The sequence below is a fragment of the Acinonyx jubatus genome, chromosome C1 (genome assembly GCF_027475565.1).
Source record: "Acinonyx jubatus isolate Ajub_Pintada_27869175 chromosome C1, VMU_Ajub_asm_v1.0, whole genome shotgun sequence".
NCBI lineage: Eukaryota > Metazoa > Chordata > Mammalia > Carnivora > Felidae > Acinonyx > Acinonyx jubatus.
In genome coordinates, this window is record NC_069381.1 from 18,737,227 (window position 1) to 18,757,823 (window position 20,597).

Below are 20,597 nucleotides of genomic sequence, written 5' to 3' on the forward strand. Positions count from 1 at the left end.
GCCCGACGCGGGGCTCGAACTCACGGACCGCGAGATCGTGACCTGGCTGAAGTCAGACGCTTAACCGACTGCGCCACCCAGGCGCCCCGATAGGAGGGAATTCTTTATACAATTCATGCACCTTTTCTGTAAGTCTAAAGTCATTTCAAAATGAAGAGTTAAAAAAAATAAAAGTAATGAGGGGGTACCTGGGTGGCTCAGCTGGTTAAGCATCCGACTCTTGATCTCAGCTCAGGTCTTGATCTCAGGGCTGTGAGTTCAAGCCCGTGTTGGGCTCTGCACTGGGCATGAAGTCTACTGAAAAATAAACAAAAGCAAAACTTAATATGACAATGTATTAGCACAATGCAACAGACCTTAGTGCTCCTGCTCTGGGATAATCACCATTACATAGTTTTTAATTGTTGTTCTTCTTTCTATATAAGCAAATGGGTATATTTCTTCCTTAACAAAAGTAGGATTCCATTTTACATAAAAGTTTCTTGGCTTTTCTCCTCACTTAATCTCTTCTCCATTTCTTATCATAGAAATGTATTTAGGGGCGCCTGGGTGGCTCAGTAGGTTGAGCGTCCGACCTCGGCTCAGGTCACGATCTCACTGCCCATGAGTTCGAGCCCTGCATCGGGCTCTGTGCTGACAGCTCAGAGCCTGGAGCCTCCTTCAGATTCTGCGTCTCCCTCTCTCTCTGCCCCTCCCCCACTCATGCTCTGCCTCTCTCTCTCTCTCTCTCTCTCTCTCTGTCAAAAATAAACATTAAAAACTAAAAAAAAAAAAATGTATTTATTTATTTTTTTTAGCAGCCGTACAGCATTCCACATAGAACTCACTCTGCTCTCTGTGGTCTCCAAACCCCTATTCCTGTGCTCTTTCAACAGTGCCCTGCAGCCTCTAGGTTCCTGGCTCCTCAGGTTTCTTTCTTATGAAATGGTAATAACTACCCTGCCTATTTCACAGTTGTAAGGCTAAAATGAGATAATTAACATGAAAGCATTTGGAAAAATTACACGTGTGGTGTAAGTGTAAGGTGTGATTAGGTGCATGATTACTACCGTTGAAGATACGAAGTGTCTTCGACACAAGATACTGTGGCTTGTTCTCTTTCTCCTCATGTGCCTCTGCCCCCTCCCCACCCCAAACCTCATAGAGTCCACACTGTCAGAGGTGTGTGTGTGTGTGTGTGTGTGTTTTAGATGAAAGTGTTTTTGAAACAGAATTTCTAAAACTCTAAATTCTCCAGCAGCTTTAGGTTCCAGTACCTGTCCTTGATATCTGTGTAGTCCATATAGTCCTTCGTAAAATACTATACCACACAATTCTTAAAAAATTCTTAAAAGCTTTTTTAAGTGATTTCTATCCTAGTTTTTCTTTTTTCTTTTTAAACTGGTTGTATTTTACAGTAGATTTGTCACTGCGGTGCCTGTATATGTATATATATGTATGAGTGTGTGTGTGCGTGTGTGTGTGTGTAATTGACTCTCGAAAAGTTCTCTTTGCGGTCTGCAGGAGGACTAGAATAGAAAAGATAAGTAAGGAGCAGCTTAGGTCTTCTCAGACTGTCCCTCCTCTCTGGATTGCACACCGGGATGCAGGTGCAGAACATAGCAGTGAGTCTAGACCATTTGATCTTGATGCTTGCGCATAACTTTCTATAGTCCACCATTTCTCAGTTGTTTTTGTCTCAGGACCTCTTTCCGCTCTTGGTTTGTATGGGTTATAGCTATCAGTATTTGCTATATTAGAAATTAAGACAGAAACTTTCTTTAAGTTTATTTATTTATTTTGCGAGAGGGACGGCACAAGTTGGGGAGGGGCAGAGAGAGAGGAGAGGGAGAATCCCAAGCAGGCTCTGTGCTGCCAGCACAGAGCCTGGTGCGGGGCTTGAACTCCTGAAATCGTGAGATCATGACCCGAGCTGAAACCAAGAGTCGGAAGCTTAACTGACTAAGCCACCCAGGCTCCCCACGACAGAAGCATTTTAAGAATTACTAGTTCATATAAAAATAGTAATAAACCCATGAGAAGGGCAGTGTGGCTCTACATTTTTGCAGATTTCTGTAATGTTAGGCTTAACAGAAGACACTTTGAGAACTCCCGCTGTAGGCAGAGCCAGTGGCAGGTAGGCCAGATGGAATGATAGTCCGGCACCCAGAGCAAGACTGATTAGTGATTAGATTCGTTTGTTCCTAGTGAAGGAGAAAACAGATTGGGAGCTTGTGCATGGTAATCTTTGGAGCAGAAGCTGTGTTTGTTTTGGTGGTTGATGTTGCTTTGTTTAAATACGCTTCCCAGTCATCTGTGCACGATCTCTCCATCTACCTTCATTTTAAGTGTGTGCTTTGGCAAAGGCCTTACTGTCGATTCTGAACACTCTTGTGCATTGTAGGTCATTCATTCGACAAATATTTGTTAAGCTTCTGCAGTGTGCGGGCGCTCTGCTGGGCACTGAGGCTAAAGCAGGGAACAAAATAGGCAGCTCTTTTGTTCTGGTGGACTTTACTTTTAAACAGTGAATGAAATAAAATACTACTTATTTATAATTGCGAGTAAACGTTCTTAGGGTCCAGGATGCTGTGTGAGCATATCACGGGGTACCAGTCTTCACTTTGGGATCCCGGAAACCTTTTTTAAGGAAGTGACGCTCATGCTGTGCACTGAAGGGCGAGAAGTAATTAGAAGTGCGTCATGTGGTTACGTTGTACTTTGGTAGGGATCTTGTCTGTAACTCAGAAAGAAAGGTAAGAAAATGGACGAATTAACCTTAAAAAGTGTTCCTAGTTGAGGGAAGGAGAACTAACGGTTTGGAGAGAAGAACTGATAATCCGAGGAGATGATTGTTTTCTTTCTGAGACATTGTGGAGTTCGGTGCCGGTACCATAACAGCGAGAAGTTTATATGACGGGACAGTACTTCCCCAGTTTTAATGTACACACACATGGTCTAGGGATCTGGTGAGCACGCACGCTTCGATTAAATAGGTCTGAGGCGGGCCCTGAAATACTGCTCTTCTGAAAACCTCGTCCTTAATGCTGATGCTGCTGGTCCCTGGACCACACTTGGAGTAGCAGGACTAAAATCATACATAATAAGATTTCAGCAGGAATATCAGCTGGACAAGACTGGAGGAATATTCTAGAGGTGATGTCGAGTAGGGAGAGGTATTTGATAACAGACAAGACAGCAGTCTGGTGTAAGAAGTATCATGCTACGTACTGAAAGCTAAAAGCAGTTCACAGTTGCTGTCTGAGAGGACGGGAAAGCTAGGAATTGAGATAGATGGCCACTAGCACAGCCAGTGAAGTGTTCTAGAGAGTCATTTCTGTGGTGAGGACCAAGTGAACTAAATGGCCATTAGTCTGCCAAGGGAAAAGGTCAGGTACTGAGGATTGATGGCCACACTATGGTAATTATGTGGGCTCCAGAAAATGATCTAAGTGACAAGCAGCTAGTGGTAGCAGAGAGAAGGTGCACTTTACTTGGAAAAAGAAAAATGTTCAATACTACTTCTCATTAATCATAAATGATTAATCCACAGGTGGAGAGTATTGCTAAATAGATTCAGGTAAAAAATGGTTGTAAATGGCAAGGGCAGGAATAGAATGTGTGTGGGGGGGTGGGGGGGACTAGAGCTAACAACCCCTTTGAAAGAGTCACCGCCATTAAGCCTGATAATTACACACGTCACTTCTTTATTTCACTGGCATCTAGAACAGAAGCACGTAAGGCCATCAAAAGACATTATTGGTCTGCCTTTGTTTCATTATATTATTATGAAAACTATCTTTTTGTTGCAGTTATGCTTTATATTTTTGTTCAAGACATTTTATAGTTATTCGTAAATGTATTTGGATCAGAGAAAGTAACATCAAGCTATGAACCATGTTATGAACTGTATGCATAAAAATCTTTTGTATTTAATCATATTTTCTTCATGGTTTAAAAGAAATATTGTGGAATGCTATAATGGCTTAAAACCTTATTTTCTGTCCCTTTAGAATGTCATCTCTTTGGATTTGGCAAAATCTTACGACCTTCAAAACATGGAAGGAAAGGAATTAGTTAGGGTGTCTACACGGAGAGTAGTCATTTTAGATTGCTCGTCTTTTGGCTTTTTTTTTTTTTTTTACAGGTACCTATAGAAGGATAATAAGCATAATTTACTGATAGAAAGTACTAAGTGAATACTGAATCAGGCAATTGTCTTAAACTTTCTAAAACCCTGAAGACGGAAATGAATCAATTCAATACTAGTCCTAAAGTAAAATCAACCTCTTTTTAAGACGAGTAAATTATTTATTTCCATATATTTAAAAGTGTGGCCAAATACATAATGTAAAATTTAGCATCTTAACCATTTTTAATGTCCAGGTCAGTAACCACACGTATATTCATACGATTGTGCAACTAAACTCTAGAACTCTTCTTGTAAAACTCGTAAAATCTACTTTTTAGTTCGATCGCCTCTTGATTTTTAGAGGCAGGTGCTCCTAAAAGGGGAGCCTGACGAAAGTTGAGGGTACAGCATATGTTTGTGAAAGATCAAGTTTCCTTAGATATCTACACTTCTAAACTGTGACTAAGAACTGGGTGCCAAGGAACACGAAAAGTATGAAAGCAGTTTTTTGAAAAGACGAAATATATGAAAAGGAACTCTTGTGAAGTCACAGACTTGAAAACGAGTAGTCACTGTTACAAAGATGATAACTTCTGTATCGCCTTAGGTTTAGATGATTAGGTCGTGAAAAAGTATTCAACAGGCTGTCGGTCTTTGGATAATGGCTGTCTAACTAGTGCAGTAGGATGTTGCTGGCCGGACAGGGGGGCTGCCACGCCTGGGGAGCGTTTGGGGCAGAGAGTGGTACTCCACCTTCACCTGGGAGCGGTGTCAACTCCACAAGTTGACGTACTCGCCACGTCTCCTTCAGCTGCAGTCTGGAGGCAGCCCCATGGGAAAAAGTGTTCACAGGTGAAGTAAAAACATCTCCATGCATGCCATTTCTTAAATGCCTTAGAAACATGGCCGAGAGGCTATTATCATACTTCTTTAAAATCTAGAAACAATTCTAGACACAAGGAAAAAACCATTCCGTTTGAAAGCCAAGCAGCTTGGAAAGCTGGGTTGAAACTATATTTGTGTTCCCGAATGCCTATTCGGGACTCAGTTGTCTCTTCCAATAAAATATGTCTTGCTCTCCACTGGATCAGTGATAGATTTGTTGAGTGAGAATGGGGCCCCCATCGTCACCCGGCTAATAATGAGTCTAGGGAGATGAAACTAAAAGGTGGGACTTAGAATACAAGCCTGTTCTCTGGTTTGCCTTGGGTTCCTTGATTCTATTGCAGACCTCTTGATCGAAACCTATTATCAGAGCCCTAAGAGGTTCTATCAAGAGTTAGTATTAGAAATTGCCCCTAGTTGCAAATTATGCATCACTTTGCTCCTGTATCATTGAGGGTCATACATGTCTGTTCTTGACATCTTTTTACCCTTGTGACTTGAGAGGGCACAGAAACAATCCTCAGTGCTGGATCCTGTTTTTGTTGCCCCCCGCCCCCAAGTTTCTAAGTTTTTTTGCAGCTTATTTTAATATATTTCAAAATGATTTATTGAAGTCTTGATTTTGGTGGTGGTGGTATATATTCAAACAGCTAATGTAATCGTATCAATATTGGAATGTTTGTATCACAAAGCAGCACGCAAGTTCTAGCCCAAGTCAAAGTGAGTGTTAGGTATTTTCAATCTATCTTACAAAACCTTTTTTTTTTAAATTTTTTTAACGTTTTTATTTATTTTTGAGACAGAGAGAGACAGAGCATGAACAGGGGAGGGTCAGAGAGAGAGGGAGACACAGAATCTGAAACAGGCTCCAGGCTCTGAGCTGTCAGCACAAAGCCCGACGCGGGGCTCGAACTCACGGACCGTGAGATCATGACCTGAGCTGAAGTCGGATGCTTAACTGACCAAGCCACCCAGGCGCCCCATTTTTTTTTTTTTTTTTAATGCCTAGCCTTAACCTGCTCCAGAATTGACTAGGTTAGGGACATAGAATTAGGCGCTTATTAAATAATAAGGGGCTTATTAATCTGAAGGCTACTCTTATCTACTATACAACTCATGAATTGGAAGAATGGACTTTGAGATTTTAATCCATTTCCTTGTTTTGAGCTACTGGAGTGGTTAAATATGTGTTCCGCCCAGTTTATCAAAGTGTGTTTCTATTTAACATATATCCAGAGGGAAATGGAAGCACATATTTGTATCTTAGCTAGAGCAAGGCTAAGATGCTTCAGGATTTTTTCTTTAATGTACATTTTTTTAAGTTTATTTATTAATTTTGAGAGAGAGAGAGAGAGCGAGCCCAAGCAAGTGGGGGAGGGGCAGGGGAAGAGAAGAGAATCCCAAGCAGGCTCAGCACCATCGGTGCAGAGCCTGACATGGGGCTCGAACCCACGAACCATGGGATCATGACCTGAGCCCAAGTCGGACACATAACCGACTGAGCCATCCAGGCACCTCTCTTTAAAGTACATTTTACATCCTTAGCAGTGATTGGCATCTGCTCCTGAAGTTCATTTCTTTCTGTTTAGGGAAGTCATTTGAGTTTTGTTTGGTTAATGCAGGTGAATAATACATAGAGAGGCAAGAGGAGAAAAGAGGGAAAAAGACAGAACCCTTCAAGCATGTAGGGATGTACATCAAGAATTTCAAAGACTCTTCAAGCAGCTGTAGAGGGGTGGGGAAACAGCAAATTTGAAGCCTTTCAACCGTGACATTTTCTTCTAATGAAGAATAGCCTGAAAGCTGTAATTTTGAGAGTGTTGCAATATTTTGTTAGCACATTTTTAAATAGTGGTGAGATTAAAAAAATTTTTTTTATCTTAAATGGAATTAAGCATTTTTGGCCATCACCTTTCTTTGAGGGTTGTGGGTATCAGAGTGAACGCCAGAGCTGTTGAAAATTCAATGGGTTCCAGCGACAACTCTTTTTTGTCCTTTTTCTCCATTGTTTTCCTGGTATGTGAAGATATTTTTTTTGTCCCTTAAAAAAAAAAGTGTGTTTTCTTTTTCTGTGCTTCCCAGATGACCTTGAATTAATCCTTTACTTTTATTACTTTGCAGTACGTTTTTATACCTGAAATTCCTGGTAGTGTGGGCACTTGTCCTCCTGGCCGATTTTGTCCTGGAGTTCAGATTTGAGTACCTGTGGCCGTTTTGGCTTTTCATCAGGAGCGTCTATGATTCCTTCAGATACCAGGGGCTGGTATGTTTATTAATACGTGTATTTCAAGTATAAGCGATGTAATTTTCTAAGAAAATCTTCAGTAACTGATGATAAAACTGTCTAAAGTACATCTTATTAGCAGTCCTTAGGTGACTGACTGTACTGAGCTAATAGGACCTATGGACTGAAACTGGCCTCTTAAGGTAATTTTGTCTAAACCCACAGATCAAATCGTCACATTCCCTGCCTCCTCTACCATTCTAGAGACAAGAAGAGAAGGGAAGACCTGGGGAGGGAAACAAAGTAGTGAAGGAAACAATAATTACCTAGTCCTACTCCGAAGTATTTCTGGGGCCCCAATCACTGTGTTAGTGATTGGGTTAGAGTTAGAACGGTGGTTCTCAAACTTTATGGGGGTCTCAGGGCCCCATTACATTCTTAAATTGCTGAGGATTCCAAGCAACTTTTATTTAGGTGGGTTAGATCTGTCCATATTTACCATATTAGAAATTAAAACTTTGAAAGCAAATTTAGTTATTTGGTAATTCACTTGAAAATAGTAACAAGCCCATCACATGGTAACGCAAATTACATTTTTTAAATGAAAAATAACTATATTTTCCAAAACAAAAAAATGCGAAGATTGACTACATTTTTGCAAATCTCTTTAATGTCTGGCTTAATGGAAGACAGCTGCATTTTCATATCTGTTTCTGAACTCACTCGATTGCAATATTACATATCACGTAGCTTCTAGAAAAAAAACCTTAGGCCTGAGTGAATGAGCGTGTAACAGGCAGATGACATCTTGATATTGTTATGAAAATGATACTGACTTGCGAGACCCACTGAAAGGATCCAGGAATCCCCAAACTAGGTTTGTTTTGTTTTGCTTTGTTTTTTTACGTTTATTTATTTTTAGAGAGTGTGCGCACGCGTGCACACACCCTTGAGCTGGATAGAGGCTGAGAGGGAGGGAGGGAGGGAGGGAGGGAGGGAGGGAGGGAGGGAGGGAGAGAGAGAGAGAGAGAGAGAGAGAATCCCAAGCTCCGTGGAGCCTGGTTCGGGGCTTGGTATGGGCTCTGTTTCAGGAACCATGAGATCATAACCTGAGCCCTTACCGAGTGTCAGACGCTTACCTGATTGGGTCGCTGAGGCATCCTCCCCACACAGCCCCAGGCTGTGGTTTGAAAACTACAGGTTTAGAACGAGGGCAAAGACCTGGGCTTGTTCCCTTGGTTGACCTGCAGTTCTCTTGTGTTCCGTGACCACACCTTGAACCTGTAACTCTTCGACTTCGAAATCCAGAGCCCAGAAGAGATGGCTTTGAGCTCATGTCCTGTTGGTAATACATAATAGTGGTGTGTCCAGAGAAAGGTTGCATTATTAAAACCCTGAACATCAGCATAATTCTTACTACTGTGGTTCATTTGTGCTCCAACAGCCACTTCTTTAAGAATGAGGCTTTTTAGGAATGTTTGATGAGGAGAGGAGCCTTTTCTGTGTTAAAATTCTGACTCTTTGAGGTGACCCACCTGTGGAGTCCAAATGAACTCACTGTGATCCAGCCTCAGTGTGGTCCGGTCCGGTTGTTCTTCATGATTTGAGGCCATAAATAGGATTACTCTTTAATGTTCAATTAACCCCTCCTTTTTATATGGCGGGTTTTCAGTGTTTAAAATGTCCTGTTGTCACTTGCTCTATATAGCATGGCAGTTTCAGAGATCTTTGTCCAACATGCTTTTAATAACCTCTGTTTAAAAAAGAAGTTCTAAGACGTGTTTTTAATTTTGTTTTGTTTTGTTTCCTTTAGGCCTTCTCAGTATTTTTTGTTTGTGTAGCATTCACGTCAAATATAATATGTCTGCTGTTCATCCCCATACAATGGCTTTTTTTTGCTGCTAGCACCTATGTGTGGGTTCAGTACGTATGGCACACAGGTAAGTCTTAATGGCTTCTTAACATGGATAGAAATCTTAGACTCAACTTTTTAAATGATTTCTTTGAATACATTACTTAGGGTTGGATTTAATGTGGACATTTTTAAGTGGCCTTTTCCTAATAGATTACATCTTTAAAGTTTATTTCGTCTGTTTTAGCATTATTGAATGAAAAGTTTAAGCCTTTATGATTTGACATCTCAGTTGTAGGCATTTCAACGACCAATCCTCATTATGAAGATATTTGTGTGTGTGTGTGTGTGTGTGTGTGTGTGTGTATGTTGAAGTGATTTCTCTTTAGGTAGACTCGAAGACAGCCGCGTTCCACATAGGACAAATGTTGCCGGAGTTTCAGCTTTGAAAGGAATGTCTGAGGTCATTTAGTTGAACCCTTGTTCGGTCTAAGAATCCCCACAGCATCACTGACAGTTGGTGGTTTAATCGCTGATTGAAAGCCTACAGTGACAAGGAACTCAGCTTTTGGGGCAGCTGTAATAGAAAGTTCTTCCTGCTACTGACCCAGAATTTTCCTCCTGATATTTTTGACCCAGCACATCTTGACTGTTTGGGGGCTTGCTTATCTCACAGAGGACATAAAGAGGCTTTCCCCCACAAATAAAGGGAAGTGCACAGAACTTTTTCTTCAGATTCGAGGGGTCTACAGACCATCCCCTTGAGCCCAAGCATTGCATCCCTACATGAGAGCCACACCGAATGAGTGTGGTCTCCCATCCACAGTTAACATTTCTTCAGAGATTTAACGTCTTCTGTCTCAAGTCTTCTTTTCTGTAGGCAGAACGTCTCTAGTTTCATCAGCTTTCCTTGTATGTTATCTGAACCACTTTCACCATCCTGACCTTCTTAGCTCTTAGCGGTTCTCTTAAGCGAAACGTGCTGTTTCAGGTGTGTTCTGACTGGAGTGGAGCCACACAGTCACCTCCGTCCTTACAGCTGTACTTCTGCTGTCTCAAACCAAGATGAGACCAGACATTCTCACATTCTTCCAGGCCACCGTGGCAGCCTGAGTTGGGGGCCTGGGGATGTGAGGACTGGCTCTCAGCGTGCTACGCTTTCAGCAAAGCTGCACGAAGCTTGATTCTTAGGCCCAGCTGCGGAACCTGTTAGGATTTTGATCCTGGAGGGAGTGCCAGCTCCTAAAAGCTCCCTGGAGCATTGTTCATCCTCTTCTCAGAGGTGCCAAGGGGATGATGTTGGCCCGTGTAGAAGGCACGGGTCAGCTCTGATATTTGAAGTATCCACTGTGAGCACGGTTTTCTCCATCTTTTAGCACTCTCTCATATCTGACTTGATTTATAAGCTAACATGACAGTTCCTTAGTCTGCTTTCCTCTAATTAAAGTGATTTTCTTCATACTTTAGTTTTTCCTTGTATTTCCTGGTCCCGGGTCTTGGTTCAAGTGAGTTGCCATTTACACTTGTCATTGAGTCTGGGTTACAGTTTTTTCTTTGTCATATGAAGGTGAAGTAATCTAGATAATGTCTAGGGGAGCCTTCCAGCTCAATTATCTGTGACTGTGATGAACTATAGTGATTTTCTCAATTACTTTAATAATGTCTTAGTAGTTGGGGAAAAAACTACCCCTGTAACAGTTAATAGAACCTATTGGGAACGAGTTTGGTGGGGGATCACAGGGCAGCAGTGAAGCTAGGATCCTAAGGTGGCTCCCTTTAGCCTTAGGCTCAGAAGTGCATGTTGGAATAGCTAAGTTGTGAAGTAGGTTTTAATTTGGAATGATTAGTGCTCAAATAAACAAAAAAGCAAACTTTGTATTCTTATTGGGCCAGACAAATACGAGTACAGTTTTTATAACACGGGATACATTTCTCTTGCCACTTGTTAAAATTTAAAATTCTTTCTTAACTTTATTAGGAATAGTTGATGAAATTATATATTGCCACAAAAGAATGATAATATTATATCATAAATTTCTTTTCCTTGCTATTAAGAGGGAAAAAAACATGATACAAAACTGTGTGTACAATATGACTCTTTCACTTGCTCAAAAATATTTTCATGATTTTATTATTTGACAAGTATAGACATACAGATATTTTGTCCAAAATGTTCCATTTTTTTCTATAATGTGCATATTATGTGTATGATAACTTTAGAAATTAATATAAGAAATTAAGAAATATAAATTTTTTAAAAAGCTTATTTATTTTTGAGAGAGTGAAGTGGGGGAGGGGCAGAAAGAGGGGAGACAGAGGGTCAGAAGGGGCTCTGTGCTGACAGCAGTAAGCACAACACCAACCGTGGCTCAAACTCACCAACCGTGAGATCACGACCTGAGCCGAAGTCTGACGCTCAACCAACTGAGCCACCAGGCGCCCCAGGAGTATAAATTTTTGAAAATGTATTTTGAAAAGAATTTGTGAAAATGCCCCATTTTTTATAGGTTAAATCTATAAGAATGGTTGAGGCCATTAGCTGCCTTGACAGGACTTTGAGTGTCTCTTGCCTCACACACTAGGTCTAAGGGGATTTAGGTTCTCCTTAGGAACAGACTCCGCATCATCTCGGTGATCTTGGACCCAATTTCTATAAACTCTGGGCCTTACTTTCTTCTTCAGTATAGTAAGGAGCTTGGACTAAATGATCTTCTTTGTACTTTCAAGATGCTATGACTTTTCTTTTATTTCATCCCAAGATCCTTAGTAAGAAGACCTTAGGTTACTGATTTCCCTCCCCCCACCCATTCCGTCTTCTGTCACTCACTTGTCTTATACAGTCTCAAAGGAGCTCTTTTCCAGAGTTATTGGACCTCATGCCTGTGTAGTCCATCTTCATTAAAAAAATCCCATTATTAATCACGTCTTCACATAGATAGTCCCAGCTTGCAGATTTTGATTGTAAAAATCAGTGAAAATTACCCCATTATTTGTATCTTACTTATTCTACTCCAAGCTGCTTTTTCCTCCCTTGAAACTTGTTTTTAGTTACAAAAGGAATATAAGCTTATAGTCAAGAAAAACAATTTGTAGAACAGAACTTAAATGTCAGAAACATTTCTTTTAGTTTTTTTTTTTTTTAAGTTTATTTATTTATTTTTGAGAGAGAGACAGAGCAAGCGAGGGAGGGGCAGAGAGAGAGAGAGGGAGACAGAATCCCAAGCAGCCTCCATACTGTCAGCACAGAGCCGGATGCAGGGCTCACACCCACAAACCGTGAGATCATGACCCGAGCTGAAATCAAGAGTCAGAGGCTTAACCAGCTGAGCCTCCCAGGTGCCCCTTAAATGTCAGAAACATTTCTTTATGTTATAACTCATTCTTAAGAATTTATTTTTTACGTATCATTTCATGTTAGTACAGATCTTCATTCTTTTGAAAAGCTGTATCATATACATTATACACATTTATTATAAACAATTCTCTGTTGATAGGCATTTAAATTCTACATTTTTGCTATTGTGAATAAGATAGTTTATATTCTTATATATTTATTCCAGGGAGTTTTAAAATATTTCTGTAGGGTAGATTCCCAGAATTGGAATTTCTGGGTCAAAGTTATAATATTTTAAGTTTAATTATACTAACCAAACGGCTTTCTAAAACTTGTTGCCCCAATTTATATTTTTGTCAAGTATGAGAATGAACCCTTTGGCTTACCCTCCCTATATTATTACTTGTCTTTAAAATTTTTGCTTATCTAGTAGAGTGAAAAATGGAATCTAATTTTTAAAACATTTGTATCTCCCTAATCAGTAGTAGTGAAGTTGAGCATCTTTTCATATGTTTTTTAGCCATCTATATTTTTCTTTTATAAGTTGCAAATTTTTTTCTTCAGTTGCCTTTTTATTGATTTGTAGGAGCTCTTTGTAAAGTAGGGCTGTGACTCTTTTCTTTTACATATTGTAAACATTTTTTGCCAGAATGTTTGTCTTTTATTTTTGTCTATGATTCCATTGCATCTTTTGTCATATAAAAGCTTTCAGTTTGGGTCAAACTTCTTTTTAATTAGTTTGAAAGTCTTTTTAAAAATTTTTTAATGTTTGTTTATTTTTGAAAAAGAGAGAGAGAGAGAGACAAAGTGTGAGCAGGGGAGGGTCAGAGAGAGAGGGAGACACAGAATCCAAAGCAGGCTCCAGGCTCTGAGCTGTCAGCACAGAGCCTGACTCAGGGCCTGAACCCAGGAACCACGAGATCATCATCTGAGTGTAAGTCGGGCGCTCCACTGACTGAGCCACCCAGACACCCCTAATTAGTTTGAAGGTTTTAATGAAAGTTACTGTAGTTATGAGAGCAAAGTGATGGTTGCCGGAGGAAAGGGGCATAGGGGGATGGGCGAAATGGATGAAGGGAAGTGGAAGGCACAGGGTTACAGTTTTGGAATGAATAAGTCATGGGCATAAAAGGCACAGCATAGGGAATACAGCCAATGACATCATAATAACGTTGTGTGGTGACAAATGGTAGCTACACTTGTGGTAAGCATAACATTACATATAGAGAAATCGAATCACTATGTCGTACCCATGAAACTAATGTAATGTTATATGTCAGCTAAACTCAAAAAAGAAAAAAGAAAAAGAAAAAGAAAGTTACTGTCATTGAACTCGTGTCCCAAACAACCCATCTGTTATGTTAGTTTAATGTATCGCTGATGCTTGTCTCTCTGCTGTTTCCCACAGAAAGGGGAGTGTGTTTGCCCACGGTGTCCCTCTGGATACTCTTTGTTTATATTGAAGCAGCGATTAGATTTAAAGATCTCAAAAATTTTCATGTAGACCTTTGTCGTCCCTTTGCTGCTCACTGGTGAGTATTATGTGTATTCTTAGTCTCTAATTCAGTTCAGTGTTTTCAGTGTAGAATGGTAAGTGCCATTATAAATTTTTTCTTAGAGATTTTACACGAACCCGAAGACAACGTAATATGGCAGTAAAGAGCGTGGGCCCTCCTTTCAGGCAGATGAGTATTCGAGCCCCACTTCTTTCCCCTGATAGCATTGTCACCTTGGACATGTCACCGGCTCTAAGCCTTAGCTCTCTCACCTGTATATTGGCGACCTATCTTGTGGGGTCATGGGAAAGATGAAATGAGGGGATATATGTATTTAACTTAATTTCAAGCACATAGGTGTCCGATAAATGTTACCTATTTTTATCTTAATCAGATAGTGATTCCAAAATGTCTTGATGAAATAGATGGCTCTCTCATGAAATTTAAATGAACTGACTTAATTTTTGCTAGTATTTATGACAAACCAAAATAAACAGGAATCAACTAAGAAGATATCGTTTCCAATATTTTAAAGTCTTTTCACAAGCAAGTGCATTAAATAAACTTGGTCAATAAAACTTGTCACTTTAATTTTGTAGTGAGAGCACATTTAGACTAATTATAATTTATAAGTTTGAATGTTAATGAGACTTAATATGAGTTTTGACAGTGTTTGCAGAAGCTTTGAAATGATATTAGACAGACTGATGAGTCAAATGAAAATATTTCAACTTTTTATCCCAGAGGTTGTAAGTACAGCTGGTTTAATTTGGTGGTACAAACCAAATGTTGGCCCTGATAATATCAATACTTATTTATGTGTTTATTTTTTAAATGTTTATTTATTTATTTTGAGAGGGAGAGAGTGCAAGAGGGGGAGAGGCAGAGAGAGAGAGGGAGAGAGAGAATCTCAAGCAGGCTCCACGCTGTCAGCATGCAGCCCAGCGCGGGGCTCGATCCCATGAACCGTGGGATCATGACCTGAGCCAAAATCAAGAGTCAGCGCTTAACTGACTGAGCCCCTCACTCAGGCGCCCCCAGATGCCTAAGTTCTAAAAATGCACAAGGGAGTTCAGTGTTAATCAAAGACATTAGCAACTGTATCCAGCAGTCACTGGGGTAAAGTTCTTGAGTTGGTTTGAAGAATGTCAGAGTCTGGTGAGCAGCCTCTTACGGTCTAGCAGTCCCTCTGTTCCCTGGGGGTTTGCTCCACGTGCCCGCTGCCTGTCACTTCCATAGCAGACATCACATATATTTATGTGTACTAAATGCTCCACTGCCATCATCATCTAGAATGTATTTCTTAATTTCAGTCGTAGGTGTCCTCGTGTGCTTGATGCGTGTGTGGTTTGTTTTTAACTGGCAATTACTGGCTAGGTTTTCTTCTTTCTAGCATTGGGTACCCCGTGGTGACTTTGGGCTTTGGCTTCAAAAGTTACGTAAGCTACAAAATGCGGTTAAGGAAGCAAAAGGAAGTGCAGAAAGAGAACGAATTTTACATGCAGCTTCTTCAACAAGCCCTCCCCCCGGAGCAACAGATGCTCCAGAAGCAAGAAAAAGAAGCCGAGGAAGGTAGGTCTTTACCCTAAAGCTGTGTTGGCTCAGTAGATTAGTCATTATTTTGTCTATCAGTAGATTTCTTTTTTGGCCCTGGAAAAGTTGGTAGGACTTTGGAAGATTACCAAGGATTTTCCTGTTTTCTGGTGTTCCCCTTCAGGGCCATTGCTTTGTTTGATCATGAAATACAGGGCGTGGATGTTTTCTAGCTAGTAGCTGAAGACCATGTGCTTCAAATATGTTTATTTTATTTTATTATTTTTATAGCGTATTTTCCATTTCAACCTTTTATTTGTTACAAATATTTAAAAATGTTTATTCTCAGTAGCAACATAGCATATATAACTATGCGAGTTTATAATTGAAGCAAGCCAAGAACCAAAGTATAAGCAAGATCGCGATGTGGACATAAATAGTTGTTTTTTAAGTTAAAATTCTTCTGAATAGAGCAAAAGTGGTTCGGCCCCATTCTAAATGGTTCCTATAATGCAGTGCAGCTCTTAAAGTGAGCAGTTTCTAGTAAGACCACTCTAATGAGCACGTATGTAATGCAGTAGATGAATTGACAACAATACTAGTTTTCTTTGAAGGTTGGAAGTTTGGAGTCATGTTTTTAGTTGAAATATACCAATCTTACTCTCTGCTATCGTGCAGAAGGATCTCTTCAAGTAGACTTGGACAGACTGGAATGTCTAGGCCTCATACGGAAAATTCTTTTTGAGTGCCCTACTAAATGTCATAGACTTATTACCTCATTGCTAGAGTCAGGAAAAACATAGATGCCCCATATCCTGACCTCATACCTCTCCTTTTGTTTCATTTAATCACTTTCTTTTCAGTAAAGCTATTAACAGTTTGCTTAGCCTGTTTTAAAAGATGGTCTCTTAAGAGTCTGACCTGCCTGTGTCCTCTCATCCCAGTGACAGACAAGTTTGATTTGACTGATAAATTAAGTATGACTTAACTGTAAAATCCTCATCTTCTTTTCAAGACCCAAACTAGAACGGCTTGGTGTTTATAAATGATCGTGATTTTCCATAAATGATAATTTTTTAAGTTTATTTATTTATTTATTTAGAGAGAGAGGGAGAGAATCCCAAGCAGGCTCCACGCTGTCAGCACAGAGCCCGACGTGGGGCTCAAACCCATGAACCATGAGATCATGGCCTGAGCTGAAATCAAGAGTTAGATGCTTAACCTTAACCCTAGGCACCCCATGGATTTGCTTGCACAAGTTAGCATGATGTGGTGTGGTTATTATTGCTTCTAAATGAGTTTGTAAACTGATGGAGTAAGTTTCTAAGCATAGATAATGCAGTTTGTTGACTCTGTGCTGTGTTTTTATACAACTAAATGTTCCGGTGTGGGTTTTTTTGTTTGTTGGTTTGTTTTTGGTATTGTAGCAGCCAAAGGATTGCCTGATATGGATTCCTCGATCCTTATACACCACAACGGAGGTATTCCAGCCAACAAAAAACTCTCCACAACTTTGCCAGAGATAGAATACCGAGAAAAAGGGAAAGAAAAGGACAAGGATGCCAAAAAACACAACCTTGGAATAAATAACAACAATATTCTACAACCTGTAGACTCGAAAATACAAGAAATTGAGTATATGGAAAACCATATCAATAGTAAAAGATTAAATAATGATCTTGTGGGAAGTACAGAAAATCTCTTGAAAGAGGACTCATGCACTGCTTCCTCAAAAAATTACAAAAATGCCAGTGGAGTTGTGAACTCCTCACCTCGCAGTCATAGCGCCACAAATGGGAGCATTCCTTCCTCATCTAGTAAAAACGAGAAGAAGCAAAAATGCACTAGCAAGAGCCCAAGTACTCACAAGGACTTAATGGAAAACTGTATTCCTAATAACCAGCTAAGCAAGCCAGATGCACTGGTGAGGTAAGTGTGCGTGCTGTGTCCTTCGACCACTTTTCCAGGAAACCCAACTTAAGTCTGGAAAAACAGACCCTTCCATACGGGCCTGTGGGAATTGGTGACCAGGTACTGTGGCTTTTGACCCGGCGGTATTTGAAGTGTTTATTTCACATGAGTTTGCTGGTCACCTAGTGCCGTTGTCCTGAAGCATTGATTCGGGCCCTTTTGAGTGTTCTGAGTAAGAGGTGACAGTGTTCCCTTTGCACATGTGACCACATTTACACGTAACTCGATTCTTGCAGTGGTTTTGAGAGGCAGATCTGTGGTCCTGGTCTTGCTTTGTTTGCATATCCAAAGTTCTTGTGGCACAGACACAAGACGAAGAGTTTGTGTCCTGTTCGCACATGTCCCTCTGTCAGACTGGATCCAAAAGGCGGGGTGGGGTGGGTGCGGAGAAAGTTGACCTTACCACCTTGTGCTTGTTTTTGCTTGTTTTGGTTAATTCCACTTAAAACGTGGATTATGTCCCCAGATAACTCTGGGGAAATCAAGTTTGAAAGGTAATCTCTAAACATCCCACAGGTAAATACAATGTTAAACTTCAATTTTAATCACAAATGTTCCTTTTCCCATCTTTAAGTAAGAGAATAACATCGTTGTATTTACCTTGACTGGCTCAGCCTTAAGTCTGCTGTGTTTTATATATTTTCTAAAATACACATATGTTCTTTTTACCTCGTATCTTTTCGATTTGGAAACTGGGATCTGAACGGGACCTTTTTTTTAAGATTTTTAAAAAATGTTTATTATTTATATTGGAGAGAGACAGACAGACAGACTGCAAGCAGAGCGGGGGCAGAGAAAGAGGGAGACACAGAATCCGAAGCAGGCTCCAGGCTCCGAGCTGTCAGCACAGAGCCTGACGCAGAGCTCGAACCCACAAACCTTGAGATCATGACCTGAGCCGAAGCCGGTCGCTCAACTGACTGAGCCACCCAGGCGCTCCTGAACTGGAGCTTTTTTCATGTGTAACTCAAGAGGACGGTTATAACTCCCTGCCTCCACTAAGTCATCTTCCATTCTCTTCCTTTGGCTTAATTAAGAGCAGACAATTTCTTCTAGGAGGGAAGGTTTCCAGTGTTATAAATTATATAAAATAGATTATTAATTTGTCTTACTTTTCTGACTGGCAGTTAGATTAAGAGAAATATATGTGGGTTCTGCTGCTAAAGGCTCTAGAGGTTTCCTAGCCCCCAGCCACCTTTAGAAGCATACCATGCTGTTGATGATGTCAGGCCAGCATCCACATCTGTTTGTTGCAACATTCTGCCCATGATGCCCTGCAGAGAAAACACTCAGCAGAGAACCCTCTTCCAGGGGCCCATGGGAGAAAGACCAATTAGTTAACCTTCTATTTCAAATCAAATGTCCCACAAATTTATTATATGCTGTAAATGAAATATGTGCCACAAGCTTTTTAACATCCTTTCTCCTATCCACCTAAGTTTTTTTGTGTGTTTTAATGTTTGTTTATTTTTGAGAGCTAGAGAGAGCATAGGTAGGAGAGGGGCAGAGAGAGAGGGAGACACAGAATCCAAAGCAGGCTCCAGGCTCCGAGCTGTCAGCACAGAGCCCGACACGGGGCTCGAACTCACGTGCTGTGAGATCATGACGCAAGCTAAAGTCAGACTCTTACCGACTGAGCCACCCAGGCGCCCCTCCTATTCACTTTAAAGAATAGCAGTCAAGTCAAAACAGTTTTCCGCTGTTGGGTATTACAGAAACAGCAGATAAGACTCAGTCTTGTGATACCATCTCACTTGGGCCCCAGCTGTAATGTTGATTGACTCTGCCACCTAATCTGCCTCTAGTAAAGAAGTTCAAGGACTCAGATGGCCAGTCTTCCTTCCATGGGTCCAGTGCCCCCATGCCTCGTCCTGGGTGGCATGGCTCTTCCTGTGGTCACTAGTGTGTACTCTGATGTGCCTTGATCTGAAGGGCCCCAGAATATTATTACCCTGTTTTAGGGAATACCTGCTGTCAAATACATAAATAGGAAATATTATATTTAAAATGTTTTATAAGCTTCTGTAGGATTATTTTCAATGTCTAATGTATTACAAAGAATAAGGACACTTTGTAAATATCAACAGGGGAGAAACCTAAATAAATTATGGTCCATCCATTTGATGGACTTTCTTTTTTTAATGTTTATTTATCTTTGAGAAAGAGAGCAGAGAGAGAGAGGGGGGAGAGAGAATCCCAAGCCGACTCCACACTGCCAGGGCAGAGCCTGACACGGGGCTCGAACTCATGGACCATGAGATCATGACCTGAGCTGAAACCAAGAGTCAGACTGAGTCACCCTTTCTGATGAATTTTTAATATAGACATTACAAAATCATATTTTTGAGCCATATTAAACAATATAGGGAAGTGCTCATGACACAATATTTAATGAAGAAAGTAGAAAACAGTTTTATGAAAAACATCTTTTTTTCTAATATACACAAAAATGATTCGAAGGGGAAGGAACTAAAATGATAGCAATAATTACTGCCTCATGATAGTATTGGGGCTTTAGTTTTTCTTTTTACTTTCATGGATTTTCAAATTTTCCAAGACGAACAACAATAGAAGTTTATAAACAGAAGCTATCTGAGCATATTACTCAGCTTGGTTGTAGGAGGCCTTATCACATTTCCTCTCGTCCTTCTTGGCCATCTCCCATTTCCTCTTGTTTGACTTCATGTATGCTCTGGTGAATATTAGTAAGACTATAACTGACCCAAACCTGACGTGCTCGAGTTGTTAGCTAGAGAGTGGGGTTGTGTCTTAAGATGGAGAGGGGCTGGATTCAGGGGCCTGTAAGGCTCCTTCTGATGCAAACGTACTGGGCTGACAGCCTATATGGGAGCCCTGGGCTACAGCAGACAGGCTTCTGGTTGTGCACAAGCCAGGCTGGCTGGAGGGAGAAGACTGATCTCCCGCTTCCTGTTTAAAAAAAAATTTTTTTTTTTAAATCATTTGAAAAACCAGTACTGTAATATAATGGTAAGTTAATTGCAAAACATTCCACAGCTCGTCTGTCTCAGCATCATGATTGAGAGCTGTTCTATTTGAGGAACCGGTACTGTGACTTGGGGGAAAAATTCATTAGGACACCACTTTCAAAGAGAATTCTTGTAGGTCCTTGTGGCTGTTAAAAGGGTTGACGGCCACTCCTTGTTGGAAGGAGCAAGTAGTCCTTCAGGTCT

General features: G+C 40.6%; 1 protein-coding gene across 1 annotated transcript in view; it reads left to right on the plus strand.

Moving 5' to 3' along the window:
• MACO1 (macoilin 1) overlaps positions 1–20,597 on the plus strand; it is a 61,634-nt gene that overhangs the window by 8,647 nt on the left and 32,390 nt on the right. The window contains exons 2-6 of the mRNA XM_027060042.2: positions 7,118–7,259; positions 9,034–9,160; positions 13,815–13,938; positions 15,296–15,474; positions 16,863–17,364. Of these exons, the coding sequence (XP_026915843.2) occupies positions 7,118–7,259; positions 9,034–9,160; positions 13,815–13,938; positions 15,296–15,474; positions 16,863–17,364 (1,074 nt within the window). The remainder of the gene's footprint in view (positions 1–7,117; positions 7,260–9,033; positions 9,161–13,814; positions 13,939–15,295; positions 15,475–16,862; positions 17,365–20,597) is intronic.